This window comes from Pelophylax lessonae (assembly GCF_965119305.1).
Source record: "Pelophylax lessonae genome assembly, chromosome: 2".
Lineage (NCBI taxonomy): Eukaryota > Metazoa > Chordata > Amphibia > Anura > Ranidae > Pelophylax > Pelophylax lessonae.
In genome coordinates this window covers 567,888,866-567,914,899 of record NC_138769.1, presented here as the reverse complement: position 1 = coordinate 567,914,899, position 26,034 = coordinate 567,888,866, and the positions used below count along the sequence as shown (strand labels likewise).

Here is a 26,034-nt window from a genome sequence, read left to right as displayed (position 1 = left end):
TGGAATTTGATATAAATTACACCAATAGTATAAGGATAGGAATCACAATGGTTTTAAAGCCGGCCATAGATGGTTCAGCGGGGACCATCTGAGATTCAAACCATGTATACGCAAGGCTGAATGTACCCAAGCTAATCAATCAACTTGGGTACAACCAGCCTGTCGGATTTTGCATGCGATAATTGCTAGCGGCTATTATAGCCGCTAGCAGTAATCACTGTGTTCTCCCAGCAGGGACACCTCCCCCTTTCCAGGAGAACATAATGGCTGCGTTGGAGGCAGTGTCCCATCAACACTGACTGTGTTGGTGGGGGAATCAAGTGTTTTTCCTCCTCGCAACCTGTGCTTGCAGGAAAGAAAACGGCTCCATCTATTGCCGGCTTAAGACTTCCCTGCCAATTTGGAGTGCTAAAACTGTATCTATGATTATAGATGACACCTATTGGGGATAGGTGTAGCTATTCAACAAGCAAGTATGTGCAATATATGAGAGGAAATAGCCCACTTATACAACACTTTCTTTGAAGTGAACCTTACTAATACAGTTTTTATTGCCATTGTGTCTGACTGAGTTGGAAAGATATCTCTCACTTCCTGTTCTGATGACAATGTTGTCACCTCTACATGAATTGTGGGAAAATCTCCTGAATTGGGCTACTGACTGTTTAAAAAAAAAAGTGTCTAGACGCCCTTTTTTAAAGCATAATAGGATAGCATGAATATGTTCTATTGGCAGCCCTGTAACTGAGTAAATTAACAGCTGCTTGGTTTTAAAATGCCGTGCAAAAATAATCATGGCTCATGACACACTGCATATTGCTCATGTAAAGGAAAAGACCAGCACTTGAACTTGACAAACTGGAGTTGAATGGTTCGAGGGAATCCATAGCGGAGAAGGATCTGGGTGTTCTGGCAGATCATAAGCTTAATAATAGCATGCAATGCCAAGCTGCTGTTTCCAAATCAAGCAAAGTCCTTTCTGGTATTAGCAGAGGCATGGACTCCAGAGAGAGAGATATCATTTTGCCCCTGTACAAATCATTAGTAAGACCTCATCTGGAATATGCAGTTCAGTTTTGGGCACCAGTTCTTAAAAAAGATATCAGGGAACTGGAGAAAGTGCAGAGAAGGGCAAACAAACTGATAAGAGATATGGAGGAGCTCAGCTATGAGGAAAGATTAGAGGAACTGAATTTATTCTCTCTTGAGAAGAGGAGATTAAGGGGGGATATGATCAACATGTATAAATACATAAGGGGTCCATATAGTGAACTTGGTGTTGAGTTGTTCACTTTAAGGTCAACACAGAGGACAAGGGGGCACTCTTTACGTCTAGAGGAAAACAGATTTCATCTCCAAATACGGAAAGGTTTCTTCACCGTAAGAGCTGTGAAAATGTGGAATAGACTCCCTCCAGAGGTGGTTCTGGCTAGCTCACTAAATTGATTTAACCACTTAAGCCCCAGAAGATTTTACCCCCTTCCTGACCAGGGGTTTTTTTTGCGATTTTTTTTTTTTTTTTTTTTTTTTTTTTTACTGCGTGACTTTAACGGACAATTGCGCGGTCGTGCGACGCTGTACCTAAACGAATTTGACGTCCTTTTTTCCCACAAACAGAGCTTTCTTTTGGTGATATTTGATCACCTGTGCGATTTTTTTTGATCATGCGCTATAAACAAAAAAAGAGAGTAAATTTTGCAAAAATAACAATATTTTTCAAATTTTTTTATATGAAATTCCCCAAAAAAATGTAAAAATCAAAATTTTTTAACATTTTCGGCCAATTTGTTTTATGCTACATATGTTTGGTAAAAAAAAATCGCAAAAAGCGTATTTGATTGGTTTGCGCAAAAGTTATCGCGTTTACTAACAAAGGGAAATAATTTTGTCATTTTTGGTGTTTTTTTTTTTTTACGAGTAATGGTGGCGATCTGCGATTTTTTTTTTTTTTTTTTTGCGGGACTGCGACATTGCGGCGGACAGATCGGACCCTTGACTGACATTTTTGACACTTTTGGGGTTACCAGTGACATTACTGCAGTAATCAGTGCTATACATATGCACTGTTACTGTAAAAATGACACTGGCAGGGAAGGGGTTAACTGTATTGGAGAGGGAGGGGTTAAGTGTGTCCTAGGGGCGTGTTTCTAACTGTGATTGGACATGGCTACTAGTGTAAAAACAGAGATCAACGGTCCTACATAGTAGAACCGTCTGATCTCCATTTTTACACAGGGGAAAATGACAGGCGGCTTGTTTACATTAGCCGCCTGCCTTTCTCCCTTCCCGGCGAACGATCGCGAGTGACCGGCGGACATCGGGTCCACCGGTCACTCGCACTGACTTGTTAGGGAACGAGCCGGGGCGGGCGCACGCGCTCGCCCGCTATTGGCTCACAAGCGAGTGACAGGCTAGTGACGGTACGTCACTTTGCCTGGCCGGGGCTGACCGCCGCAGTATATGTACTTGCGGCGGTCGGTTAAAAGTGGTTAAAAAAGGCCTGGATTCTTTCCTGGGTGTACTTAATATAAGTGGGTACTAAAATTTTGCCTCTCGGAGGATCAGGAAGGAATTTTTTTTCCCCTGCTGTAGCAAATTGGATCATGCTTTGCTGGGGTTTTTCTCCTTCCTCTGGATCAACTGCGGGTATAGGATTGTGTATATGGGATTGTATGGTTGGGTTTTTCAATACTGTTTTTTTTTTGGGTTGAACCAGATGAACTTGTGTTTTTTCTCAACCTGACTAACTATGTAACTTCCTTGCGGTACTGTACAATAACTGTGGAATATGGAAAGCAAATAATATAGGGGGGGTGCAGGTTGGAAAATGAAAGCAGACTAGTCGCCCTTCACCTATACTGTTAGAAGCCTTGTATTTTACAAGGAAACCAACATACAACATAATTAATTTCTAAATATGCCATGCCATTAACTTCTTTCAGCGTACAGTATTCATAATTTCTAAATATGTCATGCCATTAACATAATTCTCTCAACAGATTGAGTTGCAGTAGATATTACTGCTGCCAGCATGTGGTTCCCTGTACTGGTGGTGTTGGGGCTGCTTCTCCTGTACAGATGGTACAGACAAAGTCAAATCTTGGAGAATCTAACAGATAAATATGTATTTATCACTGGATGTGACTCTGGATTCGGGAATCTGCTGGCCAAGCAGCTGGACAAACGTGGAATATGGGTTCTGGCTGCCTGTCTGACGGAAACTGGGGCTGAGAATCTGAAGAAAGAATCATCTAGCAGACTGCAGACAGTAATATTGGATGTGTCAAATAGCCAGAGTGTAAATTCTGCTGGGCAATGGGTATCTCAAATTGTTGGAGACCGAGGTAAGACCACTTGGTTAGTCCCTGATGTAAATTTCTGCAAAACAGTTATTTGTAAGCAAGAGATTCGGCCTATATTATTAACCATTTGCCGACTGCCTAAAGACGATTTACGTCGGCAGTCAGCCCCTCACAGGCAAAGCGACGTAGGTCTACGTCGCTAGCCTGTGAGGCTCTAGGGAGCGAGCGCGCGCTGCTGGTGGCGTGCTCCCGCTCGCTCACGGACCCCCTGCGCGCGCCGGGCACTCACGATCATCTGTTAGAGCGGGAGAAAGGCAAGCGGCTAATGTAAACACAGCCGCCTGTCATTCTCCCCTGTGTAAGAATGGAGATCACACGGTTCTACTATAGAACCATTGAACTCTGTTCTTACACCAGTAGCCACATCCAATCACAGTAAGAATCACGCCCCTAGGGACACACTTAACCCCTCCCTCTCAAATAAAGTTAACTCCTTCCCTGCCAATGTCATTTTTACAGTAACCGTGCATATGTATAGCACTGATTACTGTAGTAATGTCACTGGTAACCCCAAAAGTGTCAAAAATGTCAGTCAAGGGTCTGATCTGTCTGCCGCAATGTCGCAGTCCCGCTAAAAAAAAAAAATCGCAGATCGCCGCCATTACTCGTTAAAAAAAAAAACAACAAAAATCTTTTCCTTAGTTAGTAAACGCAATAACTTTTGCGCAAACCAATCAAAATACGCTTTTTGCAATTTTTTTTACCAAACATATGTAGCATAAAACAAATTGGCCTGAAATGTTAAAACATTTTGTTTTTTACATTTTTTTGGGGGGGGGGAATTTCATATAAAAAAAATTTGAAAAATATTGTTATTTTTGCAAAATTGACGCACTTTTTTTGTTTGTAGCGCATGATAAAAAAAAAAAAAATTGCACAGGTGATCAAATACCACCAAAAGAAAGCCCTGTTTGTGGGAAAAAAAGGACGTGAAATTTGTTTAGGTACAGCGTCGCACGACCGCGCAATTGTCCGTTAAAGTCACGGAGTGCCGAATGGCAAAATAGGCCCTGGTCAGGAAGGGGGTAAAATCTTCCGGGGCTTAAGTGGTTAATGGAGTTTGTTACAGGCTTTGAGAGTGTCATCAGAAGCAATTTTGGGTAGGAGATACCTGGCCACTGTCTTTCTAGACCAACTACAATGCACTTAGAAATGCATACCTTATAGCTACAAGAAACTAAGATAAACTTTGTTCTAATACTTATGTCACATGTCTTAATTATGCACAAGAAAGCCAAAGAAAATATATCAAACCTCAGAGAGTGAAAATGTTTTATAACCAATACAAATGTAGCCCTCTTTTGAAGGGGGGAGGGAGAACGAGATCCTTCTCTTAAAGAGGTTTTAAACTCGTTTAAAATTTTTTTTTTTTTTACAACCTGCAAGAGAAAGACATAATGAGCTAGTATGCATCGCATACTAGCTCATTATGAAATACTTACCTTAGAACGAGCCCCCGCCGTGCCGCCCGCTTACCTGTATGACGAGTGACATGTTCAGTCGCCCGTCTTCCGGGATCGCGGCATCCGGCCATCTGATTGGCCGGAGCCGCGGTGACGTCACTCCCGCGCACGCGCGCGGGAGCCGACGGTCACGGCACGGGGCTCTGAAGGAATGGCACGATCAGCCGTTCCTTCAGAGCGCATGCGCCAGTGACGTCACTGGCTGCATTAAAGGTAAATATCTCCTAAACGGTACATGTTTAGGAGATATTTACAGTACCTATAGGTAAGCCTTATCATAGGCTTACCTATAGGTACAACTTCCTGAGGAGGGTTTACTTCCTCTTTAAGTGGAAAATGTGGGTTTGATAATAAAGTTGTCAGTGCCTCCACCCAGGACAGGGCCTCTGAAGAGAGGGGATTCCCTTCTTGAGATATTAACCAGTTATCTAAACAAAGTAATTGGGAGCAGAAGAACTACTGTAACCAGCATATAACATTAATCATAAGCTTGTAGATGCACAACAGTATGGAAATATTACAAACTTTATATAAGAAAAGATTTAAAATAGTACATACAGTATCTCATAAAAGTGAATACACCCCTCACATTTTTGTAATATTTTATTATATCTTTTCATGTGACAACACTGAAGGAATGACACTTTGCTACAATGTAAAGTAGTGAGTGTACAGCTTGTATAACAGTGTAAATTTGCTGTCCCCTCAAAATAACTCAACATACAGCCATTAATGTCTAAACTGCTGGCAACAAAAGTGAGTACACCCCGAAGTCAAAATGTCCAAATTGGGCCCAAAGTGTCAATATTATGTGCATCCACCATTATTTTCCAGCACTGCCTTAGCCCTCTTGGGTATGGAGATCACCAGAGCTTCACAGGTTGCCACTGGAGTCCTCTTCCACTCCTCCATGACGACATCACAGAGCTGGTGGATGTTAGAGACGTTGCGCTCCTCCACCTTCCCTTTGAGGGTGCCTCTTTAGGGTTTAGGTCTGGAGACATGCTTGGCCAGTCCATCATCTTTACCCTCAGCTTCTTTAGCAAGGCAGTGGTCGGCTTGGAGGTGTATTTGGAGTCGTTATTATGCTGGAATACTGCCTTGCGGACCAGTCTTCGAAGGGAAGGGATCGTGCTTTGCCTCAGAATGTCACAGTAGTAGTAGTATTCATGGTTCCCTCAATTAACTGTAGCTCCCCAGTGCTGGCAGCACTCATGCAGCCCCAGACCATGACACTCCCACCGCCATGCTTGACTTTAGGCAAGACACCCTTGTCTTTGTACTCCTCACCTGGTTGCCGCCACACACGCTTGACACCATCTGAACCAAATAAGTTTATCTTGGTCTCATCAGACCACAGGACATGGTTCCAGTAATCCATGTCCTTAGTCTGCTTGTCTTCAGCAACTGTTTACAGGCTTTCTTGCGCATCATCTTTAAAAGAGGCTTCCTTTTGGGATGACAGCCATGCAGACCAATTTGATGCAGTATGCGGCCTATGGTCTGAGCACTGACAGGCTGACCCTCCACCCCTCATTAACCTCTGCAATGCTGGCAGCACATCTATTTCCCAAAGGCAACCTCTGGATACGACGCTGAGCACTTGCACTCAACTTCTTTGGTCGACCATGGTGAGGCCTGTTCTGAGTGGAACCTGTCCTGTTAAACCGCTGTATGGTCTTGGCCACCATGCTGCAGCTCAGTTTCAGGGTCTTGGCAAACTTCTTATAGCATAGGCCATCTTAATGTAGAGCAACATATATTTTTTTCAGATCCTCAGAGAGTTCTATGCCATGAGGTGCCATGTTGAACTTTCAGTGATCAGTATGAGAGAGTGAGAGTGATAACACCAAATTTAACACACCTGCTCCCCATTCACACCTGAGACCTTGTAACACTAATGAGTCACATGACACCGGGGAGGGAAAATGGGTAATTGGGCCCAATTTGGCATTTTCACTTAGGGGTGTACTCACTTTTGTGCCAGCGGTTTAGACATTAATGGCTGTGTGTTGAGTTATTTTGAGGGGGCAGCAAATGATACTGTTATACAAGCTGTACACTTACTACTTTACATTGTAGCAAAGTGTAATTTCTTCAGTGTTGTCACATGAAAAGATATAATAAAATATTTACAAACATGTGAGGGGTGTACATACTTTTGTGACATACTGTACATTCATTGTACAAACAGGTAATACCCGCAAAGGGCCTGATAGGAGTTCAGGTGGAATTGTGCACATATACTCAGGAATATATAGTTATTACCAAAGATAACTCCAGATGATTGTTGCAGCAAAGTCCATTTGCAGGGGACACAAGTCTGTTTACACCCACTCGTTTATAGTATTGAATAGACTGACAGGCGTACCTGATAAGAATGCCCATCCCATAGGAGGCCTATAACATTGACTCTGCATTCTGCAATTTCCTATGCATAAATATACATGGACAACATGTGAGCAATAAAAAGAGGGGGGGGGGGGGATTTGGGACTTTAAATGAGTCGCATGAATAACCCATTTGACTCCATCCCTGGCTATGTATTTAAATATTAAAATGTGAGTGAATGGTTTAAGGATAGAGCTTTGTGGAAGATGCCTTTTTTTACGGGATGTCTCTTACCTTTTATATGAAATTTACATTCTATTACTCTATATGTGATATTTCTAATAGTCTTCTTTAGGAAATAGACTTTGTTGCAGAAGGTTCTGCCTGATTTGGGCATTTATATAGAATACTCTTGAAGTGGTAGTTAACCCACTTTGACTACTTCACATATTTCTCCCTGTTCCCTGATGACAAGTGCGTCTGTCTATGTTTTATAAAGAAAAGCCACCTTTACAATATTTCAGAGCGATTCCCGGTGATCACGTGACTGGCCGGCTCTCTACTCTCCCCGTCTGACAGATGCAAGGGGCGGGGCCGAGATTCCCCCACTGACATCAGGCGGGGGGCGAGAGGAGTGATTGCTGGGAGCCGCTCTGAAATGCGGTAAAGGCTGCATCTTTTTTTATACAACACAGAGACAGGAGCACCCTTCTTTAGAGAACACAGAGGATTATATAGGACAATAAAAATTATAACAGCAGAAGGAGGGGAGGGGGCAGGCTCTGACAAAGGAACAGAGAGTCACGGAGGGAGGAGGGAGAGGAGCATTGCAGCAGGCCCCTATCCTGCCATCTTGGGTAGGGTTGCCACCATTTCTTCAAGCCAAACCCGAACACTTTAGCAGCGCACAGCTATTTTTGTGATTAAGTAAGATTTCTAATATGGATTTAATCACTAGAGACCCCCTTTACACCTGAACCCACAAACTCTGATTTAAGGAACACTAAGAACTCTGATGTAAGGAGGGGACTCTGATATAAGGAGGAACACTGCAGACTCTGGTTTAAAGGGTAGCGCTGATATAAGGGGGTCTCTGGTAACCAGAGCCCCCACTTACATCATGGTTCCCGTCATTCCACTTTAATTTGGGTTCCCAGAGGCCCCCTTACATCAGAGTTCCACTTTACACCAAAATATGCAGTATTCCCCTTACATCAGAGCCCCCCCCCTTAAATCAGGATTCTCAGAGCCCCCCTTACTTCAGAGTCTGCAGAATTGCACTGTAAGGAGGAGCTCTGTGGAGGGGAACGATGATGTAAGGGGTACTACAGGAATCCTGATTTAGAGGGGAGCTCTGATGTAAGGGGGAACACTGTGGAACTCTGGTGTAAAGAGGAACTCTGCTGTAAGGAGGGCTCTGCTCACCAAAGCCCCCACTTACATCAGAGTCCACTGAGCACTACTTACATCAGAGTCCCCCTACATAAGTGTAGAGGCAGGAGAGACAAGGAAGGGAGGGGGGCACTTTAGTCACCATGGAAGGTGACCTCACTCACCCCAGAAAGGAGGCTCAGGTAGTTTTCATGCTACATAGTTCCTCAACCATGTGCAGTAGTTTCCAGCTGCTGGGCTTTCCAAAACACAATGCTGCCGAGGATTGGAGTGTGGGCAGGGCTGCAGGCACACATAGGAGAGGGGGGGAGGAGCAGGTCCAGCTTTTTCTCTCTCCTGTCTGTGCAGAGAGGGGGGCGGCTGGCTTTCAGTGCTGGGTCTGGACCAGTGTGAGAGAGAAGACTGAACACTCTCTGCTTACAACTGCAACCAGCAAAACTTCCGTGGAGCCACAGTTTGGGCTCTTGGAGCCCAATCGCAAGTGTGACCTCTGTGACCCTTGTCGTTTCACCGCTGATTCATAGCCAAGCACCTGGCTACAATGCTGTTGCTGCTACAGGCTCAATTTAGTAATCTTCACAACTCATATCCAGTATCCTAAGTCCCATGGTCCTGGAGCTGACTCAGACTTCCAAGGACAGGGCATCTGGCAGTTACATTCAGATGTGGGGACAGATATGGCATATGCAAGAATATAGAATCTGATTGTCCCTACATATCACTTATATGCAGTTTATTTTCAACTATGTATTGTTATGGCACAGCTGTGAATAGCTCAAAATGTGCTATTGTTGTTGCCTGATACCAACTGCCTGCTAGGAAGAAAATGGGAAAAATCCCAAAACTCAGTTCTCGGTGGCACTGATGTTGGAAAGAAGGCCCAGCTCGCAGTCTGCTCTCAAATTCATCCTAAATGCATTCTATCAGGTTGAGGTCAGGACTCTTTGCAGGCCAGTCAAGTTCCTGCACCCTAAACTCACTCATCCATGCCTTTATGGACCTTGCTTTGTACACTGGTGCATAGTTATGTTGGAACAGGGAGGGCCAACCCCAAATTGCTCCCACTGCAGCCACACTTTCTGGGCCAGGGTTTGACTGAGGTCAGATAAATATTCATAGCCCAGTGGCTAACCATCCTACTTTATTTCTGAAAGCTTCTTCCAGAGACAGGCAGGAGAAATCAACCACCAGGAAGACCTGACCAGACCTAGAAAATAAATTGTTACTCAACTGGATACAGCATAGCCAAAAAATAAACGTATCCAGCCTAGGGCAGAGCGCCACATCTGGAACAAACTTCCCATAGAGACAGTAATTTGAACTTGGACACAAAGGTTGAAGAAAGTTGGGGGGGGGGACAAACAAAAATATTTTAAAAAAACAGACTCAATGGACTACCTGGTCTTTTTTCCGCTTTTTCCGTCTTCTATGTTTTGATGACAGAATTTTCTTTCTTTCTCATGAGAATATATACTTGCCAATTCGTAAATGACTGTTTATCGTCATTAACTTTTTTTTTTTTTTGTCGTACTGTCATTTATCTTGCCCAAAATATTTTTCCAGGACTCTGGGGACTGGTGAATAATGCTGGCATTAGTGGTCCAGTTGCTCCAATTGGTTGGCTGAAAAATGATGACTTTTTAAAACCTTTGAAGGTGAATTTACTTGGGATGATTGATGTAACTCTTACATTACTACCCCTTATCAGAAGAGCCCGTGGACGGATTGTTAATGTTTGCAGCATCCTTGGCAGAATGGCACTTGTTCCAGGTGGTTATACTATATCTAAATTCGGCGTGGAGGCATTCTCTGACACCCTAAGGTAATTAGGCATCCAGTGTGATACACAACATTGCAAAATTCACTGTGTTATTGAGCACAACCTCTATTTATGTGGAATTGCAGCAGGAAAAAAAAAAACTGAAATCATAAACAGGAATTAAAAAAATAGTGATTAAATGTCACAAGATTTAACAGAAACCACAATAAGATTAAGTAGCAAAGGAACTTCATGGCACTCAAGGTAAAATTACCACAGAATATAAGAAAGTAATAATATAAGGTTACAAAAACTTGTATGTAAAATGACACACAAAGGTTAAAGCAAGTGGTGTCTGAGACCAGAACCATCTACAGTATTGTGCAAAAGTTTATTTTATTTTTAGGCAGGTGTGAAAAAATGCTTTAAAGTAAGAATGTTTTTAAAAATATACATTTTTAATTGTTTATTTTTATCAGTTTACAAAAGTGAGTGAATTGAAGAAAAATTTAAATCAAATCCATAATTGGTGTTGCTATACCATTGGCTTCAAACCAACATTAATTCTTATACTTGTACACGTGTAGGATTCTGTAGCACTAGAGTCAGGTGTATGATTTACCAATCATATGTAGCATCCTCCTAGGTAGATGCTAATGAGAGAGTATAGTTTTGAGCTCTGTCTGCTTACCAGAGGGGCTGCAGGTAAATCTTTATTGCATTCTGCCTACCAGAGATCAGGATCTGTTAGTGAGGTATGCTCATTGTGCTCAGCATGCAATTCATTCAGTTTAGAGAGTGTTTCACACTGGTCCAATAGGGAGGCATTTTGGACAGTGGGAGGAAACCTGACGAATGGGTGCACAGGCTTTTTAATACAGTCCTGGTGATTGGCAGAGGGCAGGTCACCTCAGTGTATTTCTGGGATTTGGTATAAAAGCCAGGAGCTCATGTGCTGTGGGGTCTTTGGCTGGAAAGCAGAATCCCGGAGGGAGGGGGCGGCTGCCTCCTCCTCTGTAGAGGTGCCATGCTGTCGCAGGAAGTTGTCCTGAGGGCCAGAGGAGTGGTGAAGAGGAGCTGAACCCAGAGGTCCAGAAGAGCTGACTGAGAGGGGAGACACTGCAGACCCTGGGACTACAGTATTGTGAGTACAAGGACTCCTGTACTAGGGAGAGTGTCCTGAAGATAACTAGTTGTTCACCAAGTCATCTTAAGGATAGGATGCTTATTCCACATTCATCCGAAGAGGCAGGATGAATCAACAGCCTGGCTGCTCCAAATCTATAGTAAAGCAGAGAAGATAGGAGTTCTCAATCACTGTGAATAGTTAAAGTTGGAGTATCCCACTATTTCCTTCTCCAATCCCCCATTTTACAATAAAACGCAAAAACAACCAAACACCCCTGGACTGATTATTGGAGTGTGAGCCAAGGAGAATTAAGGAATTGTCTTTGCTTATGGCTGTGTGCTGATAACCGGGGGAAACCACAGAGTGAATATTAAGCAGTCCCTGCAGGGGCGGTGCTACATATACAAAGTAGGTGCTAATGATCATCAATTTAATATATACTAAAGGTTGAAACACAGTCATTATCTGAAACAGAAACAGCTGTGTAGGAGGCTTAAAACTGGGTGAGGAACAGTCAAACTCTGCCACTAATGTGAAGTTGTGGAAGACATTTTCATGTTACAGGTCATACACCATGGTAGGACTGAGCACAGCAACAATATTCAAGGTAGTTACTCTGCATCAGCATGGCCTCTGCCCAAAAAGATTTTAAAGCAGACTGGGGTTTCAAGATGTGCTCTTTTGAAGAAGCACAAAGAAACGGCCAACGCTGAGAACTGTAGACCTCGGCCAAGGAAACCTAATGTAGCAGATGAAAGACACATCATGCTTACTTCCCCTTGACAACGGAGAATGTCCAGGAGTGCCATCAGCACAGAACTGGTGGAAACCAGTGGAACCCAGGTACAGTAATCTACTATCTGGAAAAGTCTGACCAAAAACTGTCTTCATGAAAGAATTGCGGCCAAAAAGCCATACCTCTGACGTGGAAACAAGGCTAAGCGACTCAACTATGCACAAAAACATAGGAACTGGGGGTGCAAAAAAATGGCAACAGGTGTTCTGGACTGAAAAATTTGGCTATAGTAGGAAGCAGTTTGTTCGCCAAAGGGCTGGAGAGTACAATATTGAGTGTCTGCAGGCAATAGTAAAAGCTTATAGGAAACATTTGTAGCGCTAATAATGATAAATAAAAGTCCACATTAAATTGTGTAAAAGAAATGTCCTTATAGAATCCACATAAATAACCATGGATATCCACGTGAGGTTTGAGGATGACATCCACCAGCAATCCTAAGAAGAACAGGGTGAGATAGAACCACCACTAATAGAGGTATATTCTTACCAGATCACAAGATCTTAAAGGCAGTATATATCAGTTGATATCAGTTGGAACAGATCATCACCCCAGCAGGTATCCCCCGTTAGTCATCCTCCACATGCTGCTTTACCTCTGTGAGCATATTTCTCAAAAAACACAAAGGAATCCTCTCATAGTGTAATATGTCAAACTAGGGCCTTTTACTGCGATAAGAAATAAAGTGCACTCACATATTTGCAGAGTGGCAGCAGCGTTAACATTGATCGTGGATGTTTCTATCCACAAAGATGGCCGCCGTCGTCCTCCACTGCGCATTCGTCTGCCTACAGCCATATATACAAGTGTCCTGAGGTAGTGAATGCTATGGATCCTTTTGAGTTTGAGAAAAATGGCCTGCAAAGACCTATTACATTTAAACTTAATACTAGCACTATACTCTAAAACCCACTTTGCATACGATAACTTTGTGCAACCAATTACAGCCCTACAAAGCCAGGTTGCCTGTTCCCCAGATACAGTTATAATAGATGTTTTAAATTGTTATTCCACCTCCTATCTGTACAATACCAAGTGGTACTAGCTGGTGTCCAGTGTATGTTTTTTCAGTACAGAGGAGCTCGACCAACCATGATCTGAACTCCAATTGGAACTCTAAACTGGGAGTTCAGGTTAGAGATGATTTCGGAGGACACCTGAGCTCATCTCAGTAGTAGATGTATAGTATTGCAAAAAAAGTAACTGTTAATCAACCTTTTTTTTTTGCTTATATGCTTGCTTTACCCCACCCCTGTCTTTCACCTGCAGCATTTGGCAGTGGTGACATCATTGTGTAGCGCTATCCACAATAAATATCAAAACACAATATTCATGACAGTGAATAAAAACAATATCAAGTCCATATGTAAGTTCTTAAATGAATAAGGGAAAAAAAGTTGTGCAAAGAAAAAGGAACCACAAGTCCCAGCATGCGGATGCACTCCGTGTTTCTTATCACCATGCCCCTGACGACGTCAAGCCTATGACAAAACGCGTTGGGCAGTTCCAGACGTGACGTCACCACGCCCCCAGAGCCGGCTTTTTAGTGTATGAGTGTGGGTATGCCGCAGCTCCTGTTTTACAGCGAACAAGGGTTTGTTGTATGGGCGCTTTCATGGAATACAGCAGGCTTTAAGTGAGACACTGCACTTTGGCAGCACTGGAGAGGAGAAGCTGCTCTGAAAGTGATAAAGATAAAAAGACAAGGCACCTCTAAGTGCAGTAGGCTCTGAGTATTTATTAGGTTAAAGTGTAAAAGCACTCATGTTTGGTAAACGTGACATGGGCATAGCAAAGATCTATCTGGAGTCTTCCTATCCGCTGTGCTGAGTGGTTGCAGTGAGGACATCCGGTGATCCGCTTCCTGTAGATGCGTCCTTTCGTCTGTGTCTCAGCTTAGTCGGCATGAGATTTCCTGAAGGCAGCATGGACGCAGCGGCCGGTGTCCAATAGAGTGGGTGGGGGGCGGTTACATGTTTCGGAGCTCAGCTCCTTCGTCAGACCTCCCTTTGCTATGCCCATGTCACATTTACCAAACGTGAGTGCTCAGAGCCTACTGCACTTAGAGGTGCCTTGTCTTTTTATCCTGTTTTACAGCATCTATGGATTATATATGCCTGACCATGCTTTGAACCATGTGAGTGCAACTTTTTTTTAATAAATTGGATTTCTCAACTGTATTACGCTATGTTCCTGTACATTTCTTTATGCATGTGGCCCCTTACCATCCAGTCTTGAATGCCTTCCTGGTACTACTTCTATGAAAGTGATACTACACCCTATGAAAGCAATACCTGGCAGTCTCCTTGTATTATGTCAAGCGCATAGTGGCCTCTCCATTGGTTTGGGTGGCCCATGCTATCTGGTAAGCTGCTTATCGGTGTGCTGTTCCTTCCACGGGTGATTTTTCCTTGATAAGAAACAGAGTGCATCCGCATGCTGGGACTTGTGGTTCCTTTTTCTTTGCACAACTTTTTTTTCCTTATTAATTTAACGACTTACATATGGACTTGATATTGTTTTTATTCACTGTCATGAATATTGTGTTTTGATATTTATTGTGGATAGGGCTACACATTTATGTTTTTTAGTTCTGTGTTGGATTTCTCTATAGGTCCATGTGTGCTGCATTCCCGCACATCACGTGTATATTGTTCTCATTTATTTTCCATTATAGAGCAGAAACCCATCTGTTTTTTGTTTAGGGGTGACATCATGCACCTTCTGGCTATATCTGGAGAATAGGGAGTGGCTCAAATCTCAACCGTGGACACTCTTTCGCTGGACTCGAGTGTCATCTTTTGATATTCAGGGTACTCCTTACCCCAGTGAGGATCTTCTTCTTTTCTTTACATGTACCACTTTTTTCCCCTTTTTTTAATACAGAGGAAGGGGGCCCAGACCTTATAGCATAGTTGCCAACATTTAAAAAAAAATTCCAGGGACACTTTGCAGCACAGCTATTACCACACCCACATCCCTGAAGCTCCGCCCACTCTGCATAATTAATCTCGCCTATTTATCAGATTATAGAGTCTACTCAATGTAGAGCAAGGGTGTCCAACCTTTTAGCTTCTCTGGGCCACATTAAGTGTAGAGAAATTTTCTCAGGCCACATATCAAATCTACTACAGTTAAGGTATATAAGTAAAAAAATGCCGCCACGCCCTTCCCACGCACCCGCGGCCCCCGCACTAATTTAAACACAAATAGAGGATGATCAAATGAAATTGAATCAGTATACAGAGGTTTACTTCTTCTAAATGATAATAAAGGAACACTCTAACTACCATGACCACCTCAGTGATTTCAAGTGGTCATGGTGGTAGGAGTTTAGAAACACTGCACATGCTCCCCCCCCCCCCCTCTGAGGCAGCCTCTGCCTACCGTTAGTTGGAAGCTGCTGTGGCCGTGCCCCCGACCCGACTTCCTTCCTCCCCAGCAAAAATTGTCAGGGGGCAGTGGGCCGCATTGCCTGAGGTTCCGGGCTCCATGCAGGTTGGACATGCCTGATGTAGAGAGAATTACAGGAAATTAAAAAGGGAATTTCAAACTTAAGGCCAAAGTAGCAGAGTTGGAATAATTCTCCCATTCAGCTGCACTACTTCTGCGTAACATTTATGGGCAGCCCGATTAACAGGCGCTTCCAGGGACAACAGAAAATACCTGGGACAGGCTCCTATTTACAGGGACTGTCCCAGGAAAAAGGACAGTTGGCAAGTATGTTATAGGTGGGACATTGCATTGTATTGGGCCCGGGTCCAGGGCCCTCTTCCCCTGTAAAGATCACTTGCTCATAGTATTGCAAAAATGTAGCAAAATATCTGCATGATAAACTTGAACATTTCTGCATCTGGGTCACAGGAGTACAGAACTACTGTAAGTGCACTCCTGTGACCCACAGGAGAAGTATGGACAAAATAACTTTGGCCATACTTCTCCTTTGAGTTTCAGAGCACTGTATTTGGACATGCAATAATGCAGCACAATTTATCTTTTAACCACTAATCTGTATTTTCACTTGTTGCTTAGCATTATACAAACACACCCTAATAAAAAAGCACATTATGGTCCATATATCACGTGCTGGTGTGCATTGTGTAGGGGAAGTGCAGTGTTTGCTTTTTTCATTTTATTAAAATGTCACGTCATTTATTTCTATGCACAGCAGCACTTTTCTTTTGTGCTGCATAAAAATGCAGACATGCTGCATTCTTATGCAAGAATAGCCTGTACTGTAAGGGGTCTTCTAATTGCCCGACTGTTGGCGCTAAACTGCTAAAGCTCCCACCCTGCTTCCTCTTGGATGGGACAACAACCTTCTGCTATTAGCTGAAAGCCTCCACCATCTTGTGCGCAACTCCTTGCCATAGTTCTACCCACGACATTCCTGGTCATTAGCCTTTATATTCATAAGAAAATAATGTCCACATACAGTCAGGTCCATAAATATTGGGACATCGACACAATTCTAATCTTTTTGGCTCTATACACCACCACAATGGATTTGAAATAAAACAAACAAGATGTGTTTTAACTGCAGACTGTCAGCTTTAATTTGAGGGTATTTACATCCAAATCAGGTGAACGGTGTAGGAATTACAACAGTTTGTATATGTGCCTCCCACTTTTTAAGGGACCAAAAGTAATGGGACAGATTAACAATCATAAATCAAACGTTCACTTTTTAATACTTGGTTGCAAATCCTTTGCAGTCAATTACAGCCTGAAGTCTAGAATGCATAGACATCACCAGACGCTGGGTTTCATCCCTGGTGATGCTCTGCCAGGCCTCCTGCTTGTTCTTGGGGCATTTTCCCTTCAGTTTTGTCTTCAGCAAGTGAAATGCATGCTCAATCGGATTCAGGTCAGGTTATTGACTTGGCCATTGCATAATATTCCACTTCTTTCCCTTAAAAAAATATTTGGTTGCTTTCGCAGTATGCTTCAGGTCATTGTCCATCTGCACTGTGAAGCGCCGTCCAATGAGTTCTGAAGCATTTGGCTGAATATGAGCAGATAATATTGCCCGAAACACTTCAGAATTCATCCTGCTGCTTTTGTCAGCAGGTCCATCAACAATAAATACAAGAGAACCAGTTCCATTGGCAGCCAGCCATACATGCCCACGCCATGACACTACCACCACCATGATGAGGTGGTATGCTTTGGATCATGAGCAGTTCCTTTCCTTCTCCATACTCTTCTCTTCCCATCACTCTGGTACAAGTTGATCTTGGTCTCATCTGTCCATAGTATGTTGTTCCAGAACTGTGAAGGCTTTTTTAGATGTTTGGCAAACTCTAATCTGGCCTTCCTGTTTTTGAGGCTCACCAATGGTTTACATCTTGTGGTGAACCCTCTGTATTCTCTCTGGTGAAGTCTTCTCTTGATTGTTGACTTTGACACGCATACACCTACCTCCTGGAGAGTGTTCTTGATCTGGCCAACTGTTGTGAAGGGTGTTTTCTTCACCAGGGAAAGAATTCTTTGGTCATCCACCACAGTTGTTTTCCATGATCTTCCAGGTCTTTTGGTGTTGCTGAGCTCACGGGTGCGTTCTTTCTTTTCAAGGATGTTCCAAACAGTTGATTTGGCCACACCTAATGTTTTTGCTATCTCTCTGATGGGTTTGTTTTGTTTTTTTCAGCCTAATGATGGCTTGCTTCGCTGATAGTGACAGCTCTTTGAATCTCATATTGAGAGTTGACAGCAACAGATTCCAAAAGGAAATAGCACACTTGAAATGGACTCTGGACCTTTTATCTGCTCCTTGTAAATGGGATAATGAGGGAATAACACACACCTGGCCATGGAACAACTGATCAACCAATTGTCCCATTACTTTTGGTCCCTTAAAAAGTGGGAGGCACATATACAAACTGTTGTAATTCCTACACCTTTCACCTGATTTGGATGTAAATACCCTCAAATTTTAAGCTGGAAATCTGCAGTTAATTCACATCTTGTTTGTTTCATTTCAAATCCATTGTGGTGGTGTGGTGTATAGAGCCAAAAATATTAGAATTGTGTCAATGTCCCAACATTTATGGACCTGACTGTAAGTTATAGTTTCTGCACTTTACTGTTCCTCTTTAGAGATGGCATTGACATTAACATCACATAGACATACTGACGGGTGTCTTTAGCATGCTGTACTGTACATCGCCATACACAAAAATTTACAAACTATAGCAGTCATTTGTAAAAGTGAAAAATTTACTTACAAGCCATCTTCCCTTAGCATCTCTTTCTCTTCTCCTTGGAAGCACCACGGTGTTGGGACCCATTTTCCTGTATATATTAGATTCTGTAACATTCTGCTTTATTCAAACCGAGGTTAACATGCTGAAGCATCCTGCTCTGTCAGACGAAATTAGCAGTGTTTTCTGTAGGGTACCAGTCTCTCTCTATGTCCCATTCTATAGCTCTGCCTAGCCAGGCACGCTCCCAGATGCTGCTCTCTCTTTCTCCCAGGGTCATTAGTATACTCAGAGGGCTCTGACTGGGCCTATTAAACTCTATGCATCCAGCTCAAGACTCCCTGCATATTGTATCAGAGACAGGAGTGCTGCAGCTGCACCTACTGAAGTGTGTACACCAGTGTTAATTTCGTCAACGAAAACATTTGTCAAAATGTTCCTCAGCTGCATTTTTACAGTAACAAAAACAAAATTAAAAGTGCACCCCATTTTCGTCAACTGACAATAACCATGACGAAAATCACTTCCGTTTTCATTAACGAACGAAAACAAAAGGAAAATGTGAAGCCGGGACGTTTACCCTCATGAACCAACTAGCTCTGCCTGCTTCCGCTCCCAGTAAGAAAGTGACTGTGCAGCCAGCATTACAAGCCTCCTAGCCCTCAGACAACCATTCAGAGCAGCACTGTGCATTACAGGCCTCCTGAGTCCCCATGAGAGTCCAACTCCCAACTCACGAAGACCGTCCAGAGCAGAGAGCACCCACTGTGAGTGTGTACATTACAATTACAGGCCTGAGACCTCCCCTCAGACCACCATATATCCAGAGCAGTGTGTGTGCATTACAGGTCTCCTCTGACCACAAGCATCCAGAGCACTGTGCATTACAGGCCATTCCTCAGACCCAAGACCACCATCCAGCACTATGAAGCATTAAAGGCCTCTTCTGATCACCGGCATCCAGAGCACTGTGCATTACTGGCCATCCCTCAGACCTGAGATCACCATCCACCACTGTGCAGCATTACAGGCCTCTCAGAGTCAGACCACCATCCAGAGCACTGTGAAGCATCAAAGGCCTCTCTTACCACAATCCACAGCACTGTGCAGCATTATAGGCCTCTCATACTACCATCCATAGTACTGTGCAGCAATACAACCTCCTCAGACCACCGTCCAGAGCACTGCATAGCATTACAGCCACCAACCAGAGCACTGTGCAGCATTACAGGCCTCCTCAGACCATCCAGAGTGGCTAAAACTGTATCTGTGAGTTTGTTAAAAACTTAATACCATAAATAATAACACGATATTAATTTTTTTTTTTACTCCTGGAGTATATAAGGAGTTTGGAAATTCTATAGAAATGCTTAAATAATGCATTACAATTTAACTAAACACATTCTATTTTAGTTGACTAAAATTATTTTATTCAATTAAAATGTACTGGAGATTTTAGTAGACTAAAATACGACTAAAACAATTGCAGATGATTAAAACTAAAGCTAAAATGGCATTTTAGTCAAAAGACTATAACTAAAACTAAATCAAAATTCAATGCCAACATTAACACTGGTGTACACCACTCTCCAGGATTTCAGCCCAGAGCAGGGTCCTAGCAGTAGCTGGTTACATACACATGGCTATGCAGTATTTGGCTCCCATGCCCCATTTAACCAAGGCTCCTCACCACCTGACATTTAAATGAACACTAACTCCACCCATTACAATAAGGAGGGTCTTTTTAAAAGAGGGCCTATCACTTACTTTCCCCCTTACCATACTATAGTGTTCAACACACATGTGCGGCCTGATAGGGGCACAGAGTAACCAATTGTGTTTTATGTGTCCTTGTTGATCAGTACTGCTCAAAGCACCTAGTGTGAACAGGCCCATATTATACAGTTACAAGCAGGCTAACAAAGCAAAAGTCTGAGTGCATCTTTCACTAAACTGACTTCAATAACCTTAATTAAGGTGTATCTCCAGGTATTTTTTTTTTTTTTAGTCTTTGTCCCCCATTTGTGAGATTCCCCACTCTGTTGGTACTGGTATCAGTTCTCAGATCAAGATCAGCTATGATCAAGTGTAGTATCTGTTATTATCAGTTTTTGGGAGGAAGTAAGCTGGCGTCCTTTGAACGGCAAAAAGAAAATGTGTTGTATTTTTTCTGTTCATTTCTTTTCTCTAGAAATAAAAGAAAATCGCTATTTTTTTTATATATTTTTTTTTTTTTTTTTATGCAAATCAAAAAATGTTCTTTGGAGTATGCAACCTCAACTATTTAAAGATGAAGAGGGATGCTTTTTGGCGCCATAATAAATAAGGAATAGATGTGTCACATTTCCCTTTTATTTTGTATAGGCCAAATTAATCAGCTTCTATAATGTTTTAATATTTAGAACCATAAACCAATATCTGAACATTTTATTTGTTAAACCAATATCAGACCTTTTTCTCCAAATGTCGGACAGCTGTGACCCATGGTATAATTTTGTTTTTATATTTTTTCTTTCAGACGGGAAGTTGTAGATTTTGGTGTTAATGTTTCTATAGTTGAACCAGGAGGTTTCAATACTGGTATTATGAACTTATCTTTGTTTGAAAAGAATATAAGAGAAAAATGGGAGACTCTGCCGGCAGAGACCAAGAAGAGTTATGGAGAACAGTACATAAAGCAACGTGAGATCATAAACATTTATTCTTCGCTATCACTAAGGTTAACCCTTATCAGACTTATTCAATGAAAAGACGACTACAGCTATCTAAAATCTGGTTGCTATGGGATACTGCATTTTTCACATTATAGGTCTTTACACTGAGGGAGGGTTGAACGAAAAAACTCAACAGATCTCCGCATCTACATAAATGATGTGGATGCAGGTATCTTTACCCCCCTCCCGGCGCTATTGAATTTTGACAGTGGGTACCCTCACCTGGCCTTTGGTGGCAAAGCATGGTTTTCAAGCATGAAGGCAGTTGTTTGATCGTGCTGAACTGGATAACTTACAGTTCATGCATACCCATCTTAAGTCTGATAGATGTTGTAGTTGAAAATGATAAAGCACTGGAAAATTCAACCTCACATTGCAAGACCTTTTAATTGAATGCATGTCAAGAAAGCACATTTTTTGTATGCTTCACAGCCTTTGGTTGGATATATCACCATTAATTACATTCTTCTTATTCCCTTTCTCGCACCTCTTTTACGCAATCACAAATCATTTTTTTGCATGTATAGTATATACTTCTCTGGCCTCCCTCTCCCTCATTCTCCTCCTAGGCGAGACTAACGTACCCACAGCTAACTACCACCTTCTAGGATATCCACGCTGAATATCTTAGAAGGCTGCAGGTTAGGAAGCTCTGCAAGATTTTGCTTTTACATAGATGTCATCTGGGATGCGATGTGGATATCCAAGGAGATTGTGGGTGTTCAAAGGTATGTCCCCTAGGTTTGAAATTGACAAGTGAGGGGGCTAAGATAAGGTTTGCATTTTTCTATGCACAAAAATGTAAATTTATTTGCGATTGTGTAAGGGAGAGGTGGGTGAAAGGGAACGAGAGACGGGGCAACTGATGATTAAAGGTCCACTGAAAATGTTATCTAAAGCCAATCTCTATAAGTTTGTGTTTTATCCAAGTCATGGTATAGATAATTTAGTAGTAGTTGCTCACAACTTTTTTCTTTTAAAGCCCGTAGCGTGTGAAACACACTCAAAAGACTTCACCCGGTGCATAAAAAAGTGCACACACACAAACGTGAGGAACACAAAAAGTGCACAGGGTGTGCGAACAAATGGTCTTCCCTCCGAAGAGGTAGGACCCGAACCTCGATCCCCCGGGGCGCAAGACTCCTGACAGGGATTTGAGGTACTCATGGTCTGTCTGGCCGGAACCAGACTGACCCCGTTCTTCAGGGGGACTGCCGAAACAGCCCCCACCGAGTACTAAGTGGGGCTCCCCCGAAGGGAGACCCCATGAGAGAGGGCGGACCAAGCCAAAAGGCCATATCCACCCCCTCCCAAGACTCAAGGTAGGGCCCGAGGACCCACACCCTACAAGTCGTGCCAAGTGAAAAAAGGTGATAGAAAAGTGACAAACCACAAAGAAAAAGCACACACAAACAAAAAGGTGGGGGAGGGGAAGTGGAGAGGTGAATTAGTGCCCTTGTGAAAATACAAAGGCAGGCCTTCCGGCCGGAATAAAAATTCCTCTGGTCGAAGCCAAAAGGCCTTGCCCAAGAGGCAGGTGCTTAAAAAAGTGTGCGTAGGTGCAGTGACCATGGTGCCGAAAAACTCAAGGCGAGCTGCCCCTCACCAGTGAGAATTAAGGCACCCCTGGGCTGCCACCCCAGGGGCACATACACTACAGGCTTTTTCTACCCCGGCCCAATAGCCAGACCGAGTGTAGCCCTTGCCCACCAGGAGGTTTGGAACGTGGACAGCTTAGGGTGAGCCTGCCTTCTACTGGGGACAAGCCTTTTGCAAGGCCAGATTCAACCCAGGAGGAAAGGCCCTCCCACCGCCATCCTAATTTCTCACCAATTACATCCAGGAGCAATACAGACCGGCCCCCATGACGAACCAGCCCTCTTGCTCCCTTCAAACTGGTAGGGGCGGACCCATTCAAACCAGAAGGCAACGGACCCATCCGGCTTTCTCTGACAGTGCCTACTTCCTGGTCCCCCAGTGACGTCTGGAGCGCCCCGGTTCATTTCAGCCCCTGCCGATACTAACCCTCAGGGTCCATACCAACTGATAAGAACAGATACTACACTTGATCTTAGCCAAAAGGCCGAGACAACTACTGTGACCAACTAATACTAGCTAACTAAAACCAGGCTTTTTTTGTTAGGAGAGTTAGGAGAGTGGGGCTCTGACAGGCCCGTCTCTGCACAGTGAGAGAAGACGGACCTGTCATCTGCCTGCTCAGCAGGGATCAACGGATCGATCCCCCGCTGAGAAAAGTGCAGTCAGCCAGGCGGAACACCCGTGTTAAAGGACCTATATTGTTAAAGCTTAATTGAACAAGCTGAAGTTGGAAGCTGATTGGTTACTATACACAGCTGCACCAAATTCTTTGTGCATCAATTTTAGTAAATCTCCCCCAGTATCTTTGATTTGTCTGTTTTTTTCTCACATTTTTATTTTTGGCGCTGTGTGGGGCACACTTACAGTAGACATTTGTTACTCTAAGAATGCAAACTAAAGATTCTCTATACAATTAAGATTTTTTAATGCTATAGAGATACCTTCACCAGCTTAGTTTATAAAAATGGCACAGATTTGATGGTTGTTATTAACTACTTTCGTTCCGCGCTATAGCCGAAGTACGGCTACAGCGCGGACTCGAATTTCCGGGAGGCCGTCTTTAAACGGCCTCCCAGTAACAGGCTCCCCGCGCGCTCCCGCGAGCGCGCATCGGGGAAAATCTGTGTTGGCAGTGTCCCTTGGACACAGCCAATCACAGATCGTGGTAAATGGCCAATCACAGCGGCCATTTACCACTTGATCGGGCCGTGCAATGAGAGATGATCTCATATGTAAACATATGAGATCATCTCTCATCGCCAGCTCTCTTCCTCACACGGAGACTGCAGTGTGAGGAAGAGGAGAGCCCAAACAGCGGTAAGGGGAACACAAAGGAATGTAATCAGGGCACTGATCACCAGTGCCCTGATTACAGAAGAGGGGAAAAAATGCCACAACTGCCCACAGTGCCCGCCATCAGTGCCCCCATCAGTGCTGCCAGTCAGTGCCCATAGTGCTGCCAGTCAGTGCCCATCAGTGCCTTCTCATCTAGGCACTGATGGGCACTGACTAGCAGCACTATGGGCACTGAGTGTGAGCACTGATGGTGCTGCCCATCAGTGCTGATCCGTGCCACCCGTCAGTATCCATCAGTGCCACCCATCAGTGTCACCCATCAGTGCCCATCAGTGCCGCCCATCAGTGCCACCTCTCAGTGCCCAGCAGTGCCACCTCTCTGCCCAGCAGTGCCACCTATCAGTGCTCATCAGTGCCGCATATCAGTGCGCATCAGTGCCACCTATCAGTGCGCATCAGTGCGGCATATTAGTACCTCCTAATCAGTGCCACCTCATCAGTGCCCATAAGTGCCACCTCATCAGTGCCCATAAGTGCCACCTCATCAGTGCCCATCAGTGCAGCCTATCAGTGCCCATCAGTGCTGCCTCCTCAGCGCACATCAGTGAAGGAGAAAAATGTATTTATTTTCAAAATTTACTCACAGAAAATAAGAAAAACTTTTTTTTTCAAAATTTTCTGTCTTTTTTCTTTTTTTTTTGTAAGAAATAAAAAACCCAGAGGTGATTAAATACCACCAAAAGAAAGCTCTATTTGTGTGAAAAAAAATGATAAAAATGTCATATGGGTACAGTATAGCAGCGCTGAAAGCTGGCCTGGGCAGGAAGGGGGTACAAGTGCCCAGTAGGCAAGTGGTTAAAAAGGAGAAGAAGGCTCATATATTAGTAATGCTTATATAAAGTGTGTAAGCAACAATGCACTTTTAACTACCATTTTGTATTTTATATATTACATATAGTTATACAGCATATGAGCACAGCGATTTCCTCTGGCTCTTCCAAGATCTTCAAGGTGACGAATTGCATGGAGCATGCCCTGACTGCTTGTTACCCATGGACAAGATACTCTCCTGGATGGGATGCCAAATTTTTTATTCTAGTTTCTTACATGCCAACAGTCATCGGGGATCTCATAGCAAGGAGGAATTCACCAAGACCAACATAGAGAACACCATCTATTCCAAATTGCAGGAATCCATCAGGTACAAGACGGAGTATAAGCATTAATCTTGGCTCATTTAATAAAGCAGTTAAGATCAAGAAGTTAGTGGTGAATTGTATTCAGGCTATATGTGTCTCTGGTTTGTGTCTGTGATGTATGATTTAATATAATCCTGCCATTAGTTTTGTGTTGTTATATTATTATACGTACTGAGCTTCTAATACAGTAAAGGCCTGTAGATGGTTCAGATTTAATTTTTTTTTTTTATCTGGGGGGGTGTATTTTGGAATGCAATACACTGCACTATAATGACTCTGCTGCATTTGTTTAGCGATACTTTATCTGTCACAAAAAAAAAAAAAATAGGCAACAATAAATCGACCATAAACAAAAAAGCAAATTGCATAGCCACAAACCAAACTCCTATATCATACAACAATTCTAGAGTAAATGCAACTGTAAAGACCATCAGTTGAGCCTGGTCACAATGTGGTTATTATTGATTACATTTTTTATTTACCATCACCAATCAATCATGTAAAACAGAAAATAATTCAAACTAACACAAAAGCTAAAATAGGGGACACTAGTATTGTCTGCTTGTAACTTATACAGATAAGTGTCACATTTTTCACTGCACCTGTGCTGTGGTGCAATGTGTTAAATAAATGTAATACTGCTACAAAACATAGTTGGTGACTTAAGCCACCTTCGTATATTTTATGCTATAAATGGTTGCAATTTAGTGGTGGGATTATAAAAATTGAGCATTAGGATTCATTAAAAGAAACCTGTCAAATAATAAAAAGCCATTGCTAAACTCTATTTC

At 43.0% G+C, this 26,034-nt stretch overlaps 1 protein-coding gene across 2 annotated transcripts in view; it reads left to right on the top strand.

Annotated features, from left to right (window-relative positions):
• Nucleotides 1-25,384, top strand: part of LOC309546089 (17-beta-hydroxysteroid dehydrogenase type 6-like) — a 47,433-nt gene extending 22,049 nt beyond the window's left edge. For both annotated transcript variants that reach the window (XM_082245602.1, XM_082245603.1), the window contains exons 2-5: nucleotides 3,000-3,344; nucleotides 10,112-10,370; nucleotides 20,954-21,117; nucleotides 25,003-25,384. In XM_082245602.1, the coding sequence (XP_082101728.1) occupies nucleotides 3,032-3,344; nucleotides 10,112-10,370; nucleotides 20,954-21,117; nucleotides 25,003-25,208 (942 nt within the window). In that variant the 5' untranslated portion in view covers nucleotides 3,000-3,031 and the 3' untranslated portion in view covers nucleotides 25,209-25,384. The remainder of the gene's footprint in view (nucleotides 1-2,999; nucleotides 3,345-10,111; nucleotides 10,371-20,953; nucleotides 21,118-25,002) is intronic.
• Nucleotides 25,385-26,034: the final 650 nt, after the last annotated feature.